General features: G+C 36.0%; 2 protein-coding genes across 3 annotated transcripts in view; both read right to left on the reverse strand.

Moving 5' to 3' along the window:
* Positions 1-8,077, reverse strand: part of hdhd2 (haloacid dehalogenase-like hydrolase domain containing 2) — a 13,207-nt gene extending 5,130 nt beyond the window's left edge. Inside the window, 2 exon segments of one of the 2 annotated variants that reach the window (NM_001013473.1) lie at positions 2,412-2,547; positions 6,570-6,591. In NM_001013473.1, coding sequence (NP_001013491.1) covers positions 2,412-2,512 — 101 coding nt within the window. In that variant the 5' untranslated portion in view covers positions 2,513-2,547; positions 6,570-6,591. 2 annotated transcript variants of the gene reach the window in all.
* Positions 8,078-8,873: 796 nt separating this feature from the next.
* On the reverse strand, positions 8,874-11,806 carry ier3ip1 (immediate early response 3 interacting protein 1). Its single transcript, NM_001252373.3, has 3 exons — positions 11,651-11,806; positions 10,020-10,121; positions 8,874-9,528 (listed from the first exon to the last, which is right to left on the reverse strand). The coding sequence occupies exons 1-3, from the start codon at positions 11,739-11,741 to the stop codon at positions 9,473-9,475; spliced, it is 249 nt and encodes an 82-aa protein (NP_001239302.1). The 5' UTR covers positions 11,742-11,806; the 3' UTR covers positions 8,874-9,472.
* Between the last annotated feature and the right edge of the window lie 2,120 nt (positions 11,807-13,926).

Below are 13,926 nucleotides of genomic sequence, written 5' to 3' on the forward strand. Positions count from 1 at the left end.
AGCCCACATTATCACACCGACACAGCCCCACTCACGAACACGCAACCTCTGATTAGGTCAAATTGGGTCAGCCCATCTCAAAACCAGCTGACTGTTGCCGATTGGGCCAAATGCTTAACATTTATTATTATTATTACAGCTATCATCATCATCATAATATACACTTCTTGCAAGAGATTAAAACTGCCAGCATGTAAAACAATACATACAAAAAATTAAATTAAATTAAAAAGAAACTGACCAGCCCACATCGAAAAAATGGTCCGACCCTTCTGGCATTTGCCAAAATTGCCAGATGGCCAATCCGTCCCTGAGTACTAGCTAGAAAACATAAGTGTGTTTTATAGAGTGGAGGAACTATGACGTCAATTTGTATGCCTCGTCCCAAAGTCAATGGGTTTTTTCAATAGGGTTTCAGTAAAATCGCTTAAATAAGGTTTTAAGAGTTCACACTTAGCTGATGATTGATTATAAGCAAGTTTGGCATGCTGTCCCGGGAGAGAGCCCTGAGCTCAAAGGTTCTTGCGCACTGGGCTCCCTCCCGTTTGGAGGAAGAGAGGGGAGCCTTGAGCTCAGGTAGATCTCGAGAACTCCCCCTTGATAAGAGCTGATGACTAAAAACTAAATGCTATTAAAAGATATGCTGCATTAGGAAATTACCTGTATTGCAAATTTAGATTTATCAATTTACTTGTTGTGCATGTTTTTGGAATGTGGGAGGAAACTGGAGGACCCGGGGAAAACCCACGCAAGCACGGGAAGAACATGCAAACTACACACAGAAACGACCACCAGCCTGTTAAAGGACTAGAACCGGTGACGTTCTTGCTGTGAGACGACAGTGCTAGTCACTGGGCCACCGTGCTGCCCTATGGAGGGAAAGGTGAGAAGGTAGGGGTGGAAGGGGGGATTTTTCAAATCGAAGATGACTGTAGTGAAAAAACCCTGGTTTTTTATAGTGGGTTAGGAATGGCCTGATTGGTGGATCATGCATGCTAATGCAGAACCAGCTGTGTTCAATCATAATCACGTGCTCCTCTCGAAATTAGTTTATGAATAAACTTCACTTGTGGCAAACACAAACTCAAGATACTTTCACGTTTTATTCTACGACATAAAACACATCAGTTACAGTACACTCTTAAATTTTTAAATCGGCTATACTTCTTTAAAAAGACGCTTGCTATCAAGTTGCTAAATGGGACTACAGGCGGTGTCGGAGACATAATACGTCATCGAGCTGAACTTGTCTGGAGCGCAGCTCGCCTGTGTTGGGCATTTGTATTTGTCTGTTATTTAGGTATTTTCATGAATAGTATTTTATAGTTTGTAGTATTATTCGAATTTGGAATTCAGACTGTGTGTAGATAATGCCTTCTCTTGTAAAGGCTGTCGAGACAGATTCATTTGTTGATCATTTATTTTAATAAACAATATTATGTAGAAAATGCTTACTAGAGCAGCCTGTCTTTTTCCTGCTCTCAGTAATGCAAACGTATGAATAAATGTGAAAGAATACATGCATGTTAACTGTCATTTTCACGTGATCAAGTGATTTTTCGTCTTTTTTTCTTCAACCGAACACATTTAACTCAGTCATAACTGCAATATTTACACTCCTCCATAAAATGTATAGCATATGTGACTGTATGGGCTGCTTTTCACTGTACTTCGAGACAAAAAAGGAATATTGAATGTTGCTTTGTGCTCAGGCATTTGATAGACTTGTCCCTCACGCCTGTTTTCTGTCATCTGTTAGGGTAAGCAGGCTGTGTGCACGCAAGCGATACACTTATTTAAATATGTCTTATGATAATACTTTGTAGGCAGAATACACACAGTTTTAAAACTTATAGATCAACCGCAAAGCAAAACAGATGTATTTCCCATGTAAAAACGATCAAAAAGGCACATAGGTCTATGTGTTTTTGCGTATTTATTCGTTTATAATATATACCGAGGATTATAATATCATAAACAGAGAGATTAACTCTTTGTCATGGACAACATTTCTAAAAATAAGCTTGAAAAGTCGGCTTTTGCAGGGTGGGGCTGACGTCATAGACAAGCGCCCTGAGGGCACTGTAGTCTGTTTATAGCCTAATGTTAGCTTTTCAATTCTTGCGTTTGAATTTAAGATCCAAAAGTGCTCAAAGTTGTATTTTCGTGTGACGATTATCCGACTGGACAAAACGTGTAAGTGTAATGAACAGCGTTTGAACACAGAGCTTATTATTTGCAATCTTCGAAAAGCCTATGGGAAAATCCCATAGGGATTTTCACGAGGGAACCAGTTTTACGCTAGCAGCCGATTAGCCTACAAAGTGACGTCATAGTTCCTCCACTCTATAGATTAAACATTAAATTGGCCTGCCATACAAGCTGCAAAAATTTAAGCAATCGCCACTGACCGCGCTAAAGCCTCTTGTGCACCAGGAACTGCAGTGTCCTCGATATGAAGAGTCCCGCTCAGATCAATGAGAACTGCTTTTAGTGTGCGGCGAGCCATCATTTACAACACACATCAAACCATACTGAAAGATGAACCTGGCGAGATAACACATCATTATACAGCTCGGGAAAAAATTAAGAGACCACTTCAAAGTCATCAGTTCTTTGGGTTTGCCATGATAGCTGTGTTTTAACGCTCTACTGCACGTATTAGTATAGATCTAAAAAAATAAATAAATAAAAAAAAAACATTCCAACAGCTTTCATTTATTTCATTATTTTTAAATAAAAAAAAATTAATAAAAGTATTTTTTCCAGTAAATACTGTAACAAATAAATAACAAGTCTAGTATTTCCAGATGCATCAGAATAATGTAGCTCCTAGCTAACAATATTTATATATTATACTTTATACTGTCTTATCTGCCTCAGAGCTAACTGTCTTCATCACTGCACTTATTAAATATCCAGTCTGCATCATTCTAATGGTCACTAAAACCCATCTCATCCCTACTTTCATTTGCAGGAAGAGCCAGTTCTGTCCTTTTTTCTTGTTTCACTTATCGTAGAGCATGGTGGTGCTCGCTAATACACTGTTCCCTGTATATATATACCATTTGGCAACACATACATTTGATCGATTTACAAAAAACTAATTTGATAAAAAAAGATTTTGAATTGTAAATATGTCATCATAACTAACTGGAGGTGATGTTTCAGATTTTTTGTGTATCGGACATCATAGGGTATATGCCGAGCTAGTGTTGTTCCCATACTGATAAACTTCCGGTGACCTGTTATTGTAATTTTTTCCCCATTTTATACGGTTCCTTTTACAGCATCAATGTAGTAATGTAAGTCGCTTTGGATAAAAGCGTCGGCTAAATGACTAAATGTAAATGTAATGTAATTAAAATACATTCAGTTGAATAAACCTTGGCATTCACTTAGTTGTTCAAGTGTAAAATGAGACAAAAGGCCTTTTACTCGGACTTGCCTGTCAGAATCGGCAGGCTAGCACGACCTTAAACGCGCTGATTTTTGCATTGGCATATACAAGCTGCATCCCTAATCGCATACTTATGCACTATTCTACGCCATTTTGTAGTAGAAATAGTGTAAGTAGTGTGTTCGCACTGAAAAGTCTAAAAATCACAAGTGCACTTTAATTACCCGGATGATGCACTCATTCAGCCGTAAAACGAAGTGTGTAACGATGGACACTTCACGCACTCAACGACCGCAGGTTTGCTTACGTAGCAGAAGGGGCGGAGCTATCTACCGCTTATGTTGGATAACTTTATTTATTTTGGATGGTGAAAGCAAAATTCTCCTATGAGAGTGATTATAGCGCCTCCCGATGGTGAATCCGGATATACTCACGGCAGGTATTATCTGATAATTCGGTCGTTTATTTCACGGATTTGGCAACTGTCAAACGTCATTAGGGAAACGGTTTGAATTTCCGCTTAGTAAAAAACATTAGTGTGCCATTTGGGACGACACTACATACATATACTATCCTGTTGAGTGTGTACGTGCATAAGTACATAGTACATGAGTGCATAGTGTATAGTGTGCCATTTGGGACGCAGCTACAGTTCACCGGAAGCGCTTAACCCAGGTTACTGGCAAATTAAAAGTCCTATTCGCATACTTCGGCATATACCCTATTTGATCCTTTGTTTTATTAATGTTTACATTTGCATTCAGCAACTACTCACAATAAATGCCAGTCTGTCAGAAATCGTGCTAAAGAAAAACACTGCTTGTCATCTGACTTAACCAAAGCACATCATTGGCTAAACTGAAGTCTTTTCTTTCCAACAAAAAAATGCAATGTTGGTCTTAAAGAAACAGTGACAGGGAAATGAACATAAATATCATGTTGCCATATGGCAACACCATGCGGTAGAGTGTTAAATACATAATTTGTTTGTGTTTTATTTTATAAGCTACTGACTTTGTCAAAAATAAGAGCATGTATGCTACAGTATGCTACAACTTTCATCCTACACTTTTAAAGACCCTGTGAAATTAAACATTGATTTTGTTAGCCTACGTTGCTAGATTTGTGGTGAACAATTCATGTTCATATCATTAAGACAAAAAAGTTTTCCCTTCTAATCTAAAATTGAAATCTGTAAAAACACTTCCTTTTTTTTTTCCGGTCATATTGTCAGATTACCTGATTGTGAAGTATTTGGCGTGGCTAACAGACTTAATCAGGTCCCTCCAATTGTCAGTTTTGACAACAAAAACAGTGAGCAGGAGGAGTCATAACTCTCCTGAAACCCTTTTCCCGATCTTTCTGAATACAATGTCTACTCCATTCAGCTCACAGCAGTAAACCAAGCCACGCCCACTGTTTTCTCATTAAATATTCTTTTCTATAGGAACTGCATCACAATATGAAAAAAAAAGCCTTCCGGTTTATAGTGACTTTAAGCGTAGTTCATTTATTCATTTTCTTTTCGCTTAGTCTCTTTAATAATATGGGGTCGCCACATCGGAATGAACCGCCAACTTATCCAGCACATGTTTTTCGCAGCGGATGCCCTTCCAGCTGCAACCCATCTCTGGGAAACATCCATACACACTCATACACTATGGACAATTTAGCCTACCCAATTCACCTGTACCACATGCCTTTGGACTGTGAGGGAAATCGGAGCACCCGAAGGAAACCCAGGCAAACACAGGGAGAACATGCAAACTCCACACAGAAACACCAACTGACCCTGCCGAGGCTCGAACCAGCGACCTCCTTGCTGTGAGGTGACAGCACTACCTACTGCGCCACTGCGTTGCCCCAGCATAGTTCATTGTTTACATATATTCTGTAGCACAACATAAAAACTACAAGTGATAGTTCATCCAACAATGAACATTTACTCACCCTCAAGTGGTTCCAAACATTTATGCCTTTTATTTTTTACTGTCTAACATAAAGAAAGTATTTTGGAGAATGTTTGAGACTTGTAACCATTGACATCCTTAGTAGGACAAATACTATGGTTACAGGTTTCAAACATTTTTCTAAATAACTTAATTTCATTCGTTCATTTTCCTTCGGTTTAATCCCTTTATTAATCTGGGGTCGCCACAGTGGAACAAACTGTCAACTTATTCAACATATGTTTTACTCAGCAGATGCCCTTCTAGCTGCGACCCATCACTGGGGAACATCCATACACACACATACACCACTAACAATTTAGTCTACCCAATTCACCTATAGCGCATGTCTTTGGAATTGTGGTGGAGCACCCGAAGGAAACCCACGCGAACACAGAACATGCAAACTCCACAACTTACTTTATTAGAAACTACGAAAAACAATACTGTTTAAATTGTAAACCTTTTTATGTTTGTTTGTTTGTTTTGTTATTTTAGTCTGGCAGCTGTTGGTTTTATATTTTATAAAGACGTTGCCAATTTCGGTGAATTCTTAAGAAACATTATCAGTAGATTATAAAACAGAACATTAAACCACATGCACGTTAGTTGCAAACTTTTAATACATCAACTTTTAATTCAATACGTCATTTTGATATTTTTCTTCAGATAATGAATTTAAAGCACCAAACATGCCAAGAATAATACATTTATTAACGGATGTCCTGTTTACGTTTAATATTTAGCCACTGTCGATGGACTAAATGGAAGAGAAAGAAAAAAAACAAGTAGATAAACGTGACAGACGTTTGCAGTCATATCCCTGGATCATATTGTCAGTTTAACAATTAATGCTCTTATTCACTGTGAAGTCTGGATTAAACACAATGAATGGTCTCCAAAAACAACGTTTATCTCATCATCTGTGTTTGACATCGTTTTCGGGATTTGGAAACCGTACATTTATTTAAACCTAGCTGCCAAACAGCATGGGCTTCGGATGAGGTAACGTTAAAGCTGGTCGCCACAAATCATTTAACAGCCGTTTAATAATGCAACGAATTTAAAACATAAACCTGGATTGAGTTTATTTAATACATTGTTTTTTATCATGAAACCCCGCTGCTGCATTATAAATCAATGCAAAACGATTTCCAATCATTATAAAATACATTTGACTAGCACAAGTTATTGCACATATATCTACGAACTACACTTACTTCCTTCTGGGGTCCTTTCTGTGCAGTCTTACATTTTGCTGTCTCCAGAAATGCCTGTCAAAAACAAGTCGAACTACGGAATAATGAACTTGATTTAGCATATAATGCGAGTTTCATTCATTCATTTTCTTTATTAGTCCCTTTGTTAATCTGGGGTCGCCACAACGGAATGAACCGCTAACTTATCCAGCGTTTGTTTTACACAGTGGATGCCCTTCCAGCTGCAACCCAACACAGGGAAATATCCATACACACATTCACATGCATAAACCACAGCCAATTTAGCTTTCCCAATTCATCTGTACCGCATGTGTTTGGACTTGTGGGGAAAACCGAAGCACCTGGAGGAAACCCACGCGAACGCGGGGAGAACATGCAAACTCCACACAGAAATGCCAACTGACCCAGCCGAGGCTAAAACCAGCGACCTTCTTGCTGAGGCTAATGCGAGTTTGATTATGTGCGATTTATTTTTGTTACCTGTTTTCACCCTGTCAGTTTATAATCATTTAAGAGGGTTGTCTGTAATGCAGATTATTCATTCAGTGAATTAAAAACATATGCTGGACATTTTCCCGCTGGATTAAAGGGCATTTAGAACATTAATTCATACAACCGTTTTACCAGTATTAAGAATCTCTTAGCATCTAACATGTCTACATTATTGCACAACATTTTTTAATACAGCAGAATATTGTTTAACAACATTCCATTGAACACAGTAAGAGGGAAATAAGGTATCGTAATCATAAACATGGAGTACATTTGTTGGCAAAAAAAATAATAATAATAATAATTTTGTTTCTGCCTTGACATAAATCTGGGATTGGCAAGTATGAAGACACATTATCTTATTTGGCAATAACCATCAAGCATAGATTATAAAAGGGTTATGCTTTAATCGCTGTTCTCAACATATGGTTGTAATTTAGCGCTTTATCTATGATGGTCTGGGCTACTGTTAATAAAAAAGTACTGTAATCCTAATGGAGTAATCTAGTGTTGTTAATGGACTCCATATGCTTCTCATCATAGATGTGTATATATCCTATACAGTGATCAAAATTTGAGGAAAAATACTTTTTTTCCAGAAATAATTTAGTGTTCTGTGTTCACAATTTGAAGAGTTAAATAGTTCATCTTTCACTTGTCACAAACCTTTTTATCCCCGTTGAACACAAAATCAGTTGTTAAAAACCAGTAACCATTGACTTCTTACGTATTTGTTTTTCTACTATGGAAGTCAATGGTTACAGGTTTCCAACATTTTTCAATGCATATTCTTTCATGTTCAGCTGAGAAGTAAAGTCATTTATGGACCCACTTGAAGGTGAAACTTTAAACTATACCTTTATGTTGTGGCTATACCATGCTAGTAGACATTTTTAATCTTATTTTGCTGTGTGATAGCTCATTGTCCTGCATAAAAAGACCAACAGAAAATTGGTGTTTGCTCTTTTTGGGTCTATTTGACTTCCTAAATGCTGACTGAACGTGGATGGCAAAATTAGTACAAAAAAAAAAAAAAAGACAAGAAGCCTCCAACATACATTTAAGAGATAAAATCTATTAAATTGCTTCATTAAAATCTGAAAATAATAATAAAAATAATAATGACAGGCTGTAAGCATAGAGGCTACTCTGGTCATATTGTCAACCCCTTCTGATCAAATGTTTTGTGTATTAAAGCTGGAATTCTTATAGGAACTCTCCCACTTTTTTGGAAATATGCTCATCTTACAATTCTCCTAGAGTTTTTACAATTGTTTTCAATCCATTAGCCAATCTCTGGGTCAGGCAGCAACACTTTCAGGTTAGCTAAGCATAAATCGTTGAATCAAATCAGACCATTAGCATCTCACTTAACGACAAAAAGAAAGAAAATGTTTTAATAATTTTTTGATAAAGCTGTCCTATTCTGTAGTCACATCATCCATTAAGACAGACATAACATGAACAATCTGATATGGCTAGAAGCCATACACTCATTCTGGTGTGATAATCAAGGAACTTTGCTGCTGTACCGTGGCTGTAGTGACTGAAAATACTCCAGAGTTAGGTAGCAACACTGTAATATCATTGCACCTACATTTTCTATTGGTCTTACTACACACAATGTAACAACAGAAGAGTCTAGCTTTAAATAGGAAAATTATCAACATTTTTTTTTTTTTTTTTTTGGAAGAGAGAGATATGCTAATGGTTTAATCCAATTCAATGATTAATGCTAAGCAAAAAGTGCTCCAGCCAAAAATAGTCTGAATAGATTTAAAACAGTAAAACTGAGAATGAAAGATTAACCTATTTCTAAAAAAAAAAAAAAAAAAAAAGCAGAAACAATGAAACGTTCCATTAACAACATACCTTTAGCACATCTTTATTAAAATGCAAAGATTTTACCCATATGCCTTTAAATATATTAAACCCAGATTTAACTTTCCAAGTGGTCTTTGAAACTGAAATGATAGGAAATTCACTTGGGAAATTTGACATTTAAAAAAGGTTAAACAAAACAAAAAACAAAAAAAGAAGTGAAAAATGAAGACAACAGTATGGCTTTTGGTGAAGGAAAGCTGATTGATTTCTCTGTTGTTTACTGGAACAAAAAAGTTATGCCTGAGCAACTGACACTTTACTAGACCCTGGATGTAAATAAAAAAAAAACCCCACGTAAACACACGGGAGCTTTTATAGAGGTACGAAAGCGTGAAAAGGAAAACGTTTACTGGTATTTTAGTCATATAAAACTACCAGAGTACTTACAGTAATTCATTCGGATACAATTTTGAGACATTGGAGAGCAACATTTAGAACCACAGATACAAAAAAAAAAAATGGTCATTTTCCGTTGCCACAATCAGTGTTCCACATTAGATCTTCATCCACCGCAGTCCATTCTTTCTTCATCCAAACAACAAAAGTAAGACGATACAGACTGAATTTACTGCTATCAGAGGAACTGTAGAAGAAAACATAAATAAATACAACACATGAAACAAATACTTACATTGTTTAATATACTGTAAAAGATCTAGTTTGCACTGTAAATTAAAAGTTTCACGCATAGAAAAAGAGCTAGCTTATTCATTAATTGATTCATTAAGTCTCACATAATCAGATCTAATAAGGCTGTAGTCTCAAATACATCAAACTATCACTTCGTATTTGCACCGTAAATTGAATGAGCTCATCTGTCGACATGATGCTGGTGAATTTGCAGAGATTGTGCAAACATATTAATATCACAACGATCAGATCGTTTTTGAACTTTTACTTTGAATCAAAGAATGAAAAAAAAAAGCACTATAGTATAGATCCGAGCCCAGAATCACTTTATAATAAACTCAGTATAATTAAGTTATATTGCTTAGCCCTACAGGTGATCCATCATCAATAATGGGGAATGATTAGTAGTAAACTTCAATATTAGCACTCTATAAATGAACAAACCTCTCATGACTGTCCTGACAGAGCGAATAAGGTTTAGAAGTTGTGCTTTAATCCCGGGATCATCTCCAAATCCTCCAACGCCTTGCTCTGCTCCCCAGCCAACTAAAAAAAAAAAAAAAAAAAGTTTATTATTTAAAAGTTTGACAGTGATGATGTGTATTATTCTATAATAACTATATTTTATTATATAGTTAATATATTTAATTGTATATTTAAACATGTAAATTAACAGGAATCAAAGTAGAAACAAGTAGAAAAAGTGTAATAAACCTTTTAAAAAATGATTCCTCATACATTACACTGTCACCTTTATAACTGTAATTAACTATCCTTCATTCGTTCATTTAGGAAAAAAGCTATAAAACATTACTCATAATCGTTTACAGAAAATGACCACTACATTTCTTTCAGTAATACAGAGGTTAAGTATAACAGCTTATACATAAAACAATGACTTGATTAATAACATATTAAAACATATTTAAAAATCCTAGTGGCACCCCAAAATTCTTTTTAATTTTCATAGTATTACTATAGTATGATGATTCCTTTGCACATTTAAATGAGCACAGGCTATATTACACTATATATTTCACCCATATTTTGACATGTTATGTTCACATATTTGTTTGTACAAGTTGTTTAAACATTTACTTGTTGCACTTTACTTGCATTTAATAAGCTTAGTATGAATTTGTAATCACTTCTGTATATTTAATTTAATACAGATGCTAAAATGGATAGAGGTAAAGTTGGTTTCATATTCGCACATTCAGACTTTTCCCTCAATACTATAATTTTATGAAAGTATTATTAGCAAACTCTAAATCGCAAAATCATATTAGTAGCCACTGACTATCAAAGTACAACAATGTTCATAGTGAAATAAAGTGTTAATATTGTATTCAAGTCACACTTGCATGCTAATTTCGATCAAATATTCAAAGTAACATGGTAAACAATATAGAGACTTTTAAATGAACGAATGTGTGAATATAAAACCAACTTTACCCCTATCTCAAATGTCTCGTTGTTCTTGTTTCAAGTATATTTATTAAAATAGTTCAGTAATAACAGTAAAAGGAATGAGTGAGAGGGGGCCAAATGAAGTTAATTTTTGTAATTGATAATATTTTCAATTCTGTCATGTGTTAAGTAACTGACATTAAGAAATAAGTAACAAATGTAAAGCATAATAATAATAATAACAATAATAATAATAAAAAAAATTAGCTGTACATTCATTTTTGTCACTGTCATCTTTGAGATATGCTAATAGGATGTCTAGTTTTATTTCACCTAAAATGTTATTGGTAACGTTAACGTTAAAGCAATTCATTCGTAGATTTAGTCAAACTATTTGACACTTGTAAACAGGTGGAGATAAAATTAGTTAAATCAATGGCGAACTATTTAATAACAAACTCTAAATCGTTCACTTGATATCAAAAAAAAAATTATGAGCTAACCGCCAATAAAAATAACAAACATCCTCTTATTTCCATAACGTTAGGTTGCTTCCCATTTGGAGACGTAAACTCCAAGCTAACAAACCAGATGGCAACGCATGCATTTAAATTACAAAATAAACATAACGTCAAACTTTTTTGAATACATTCACGATAACTTACTTTTGCTGAGAAACCTCTCTTCGTGAAGAACAGCGATGGCATTTGTGAATAATATCGCTGTTTGAATCAATGCGTACAGTGTGAACGCCATGTTGGCACTGTGCTGACGTACAAGGGCTTGCGTCGCGAACAAACTCACGTCATACGCGCGCCGCCGGAAGATTTGATTGACAGGAGTTTATAGGTAAAGCATAATGTTATATTACTTATATATTTCTTATATAACTATTATAATAGTACAACTGCTTCTATATACATGTAGGCTACTGTGTGTGAGCCAAACACTGCGTCATATCCTCAATAGCGGAATAATTGAAAATATATTTTCTTTTTTTAGGACCTATTGCTGTATTCTTTGCTTATGGAAAGTAATTATGGCATTATTTTATTTCACTAAGACACTGTTAGCTTATAATATGCAGGATATAATAGCTTTATACATGGATTATGGATCAGTCTTTCATTTTCCTTTGACTTTTATTACGCCACAGTGGAATGAACCGCCAACTCATTCAACATGTTTTACACCGTGGATGCCCTTTCAGCTGCAATCCATACTGGGAAATAGGGCTTTGGGAAAAATATGTAAAAATATGTAATTGTTACAGATATTGCAATTTGTAATGTAATTTTGTAGTCAAACTTCAGGTCAGTATTCTGTAAGCCGTGGCAACAGCTTTTAAAACTTACCTGTTTTTTTATTTATTTATTTTTTATTTTTTTAGTTTTTTGGACTTTGACAATGAAACCAAAATATTCCCATATTACAGATGTCCTGTTTTTCTTAGATATTTGTCTATTAATGCTTCTGAAGCAGGAGACAACATTATCGCAATTGTCCGCACTTTCCTGTTTGTTTTAGTTCGGTTGCGCAATTCTGATTGGGCAGAACGAAAGTGTGTTCACTTAATTGGCTAGTAAGGCTATCACACGCATACGCAGTCCTGCATTTGTATATATGCATTTGCATATATTCATTCATTCATTTTCTTGTCAGCTTAGTCCCTTTATTAATTCAGGGTTGCCACAGCGGAATGAACAGCCAACTTATCCAGCAAATTTTTACGTAGCAGATGCCCTGCATATATATAATACCTATGTATATTATATTTCATAATACAGCCTCTTGAGATTAGTTTATCATGACGTTTCAAATTGCGATTGCGATTCAATCACACGGCCCTACAGGGAAACATCCATACACACTCATTCACACACATACACTACGGCAAGTTTCATTCATTTTATTTCCACCTTAGTCCATTTATTAATCAGAGGTTGCCACAGCATAATGAACCGCCAAATTATCTAGCATATGTTTCACACAGGGGCGAGGCAGTGGCACAGTAGGTAGTGCTGTCGCCTCACAGCAAGAAGGTCGCTGGGTCGCTAGTTTGAACCTCGGCTCAGTTGGCGTTTCTGTGTGGAGTTTGCATGTTCTCCCTGCCTTCACGTGGGTTTCCTCCGGGTACTCCGGTTTCCCCCACAGTCCAAAGACATGCGGTACAGGTGAATTGGGTAAGCTAAATTGTCTGTATTGTATGAGTGTGTGTGAATGTGTGTGTGGATGTTTCCCAGAGATGGGTTGCGGCTGGAAGGGCATCCGCTGCATAAAAACTTGTTGGATAAGTTGGCGGTTCATTCCGCTGTGGCGACCCCGGATTAATAAAGGGACTAAGCCGACAAGAAAATGAATGAATGAATGAATGTTTCACACAGCGGATGCCCTTTCAGCCGCACGCCAGTACTAGGAAACACACATACACACTTATTCACACACACACACACTACGGCTAATTAAGTTCATTCAACTCACCTGTAGCGCATGTCTTGTTAATTGCCAATTGACTGTGGGGGAAACCGGAGCACCCAGAGGAACCCCACGCGGACATGGGAAGAACATGCAAACCACACACAGAAATGCCTACTGACCCAGCCGAGACTTGAACTAGCGACCTTCTTGCTGTGAGGTGACAGTGCTAACCACTGAGCCATGGTGTCGCCCTGGATTACAGATATTAAATAATAATAGTGACCAGTTTCCATACATTTACTGTATTTTTTAGGTGTGGGTTTGATCAAATGGTAATTTTTGTTTTATTCTATCAACAGTAAATAACATTTCTTCAAATTTTTAAATAATTATTGTTCTAAATGGACTCTTAAGCTAGCAAGTATTGTCAAGCTAGCTAGTAGGTCTATGATTAAAAAAATCCTAAAGGTCATCTAAAAAATAAATAATAAAATTAATAAATAATACAACAAAGAAAAATTCA

Source organism: Danio rerio, chromosome 10, assembly GCF_049306965.1.
Source record: "Danio rerio strain Tuebingen ecotype United States chromosome 10, GRCz12tu, whole genome shotgun sequence".
Classification (NCBI taxonomy): domain Eukaryota; kingdom Metazoa; phylum Chordata; class Actinopteri; order Cypriniformes; family Danionidae; genus Danio; species Danio rerio.

Bases quoted from the DNA above. Each gene is read 5' to 3' on its own strand.
- ier3ip1 (NM_001252373.3), bottom strand. From the start codon at position 11,741: ATGGCGTTCACACTGTACGCATTGATTCAAACAGCGATATTATTCACA. The intron at 10,122-11,650 runs GTAAGTTATCGT...TTTTTTTTTTAG, and splicing joins AGAGAGGTTTCTCAGCAAAA to TTGGCTGGGGAGCAGAGCAA. The intron at 9,529-10,019 runs GTTTGTTCATTT...TTTCTTCTACAG, and splicing joins TGTCAGGACAGTCATGAGAG to TTCCTCTGATAGCAGTAAAT.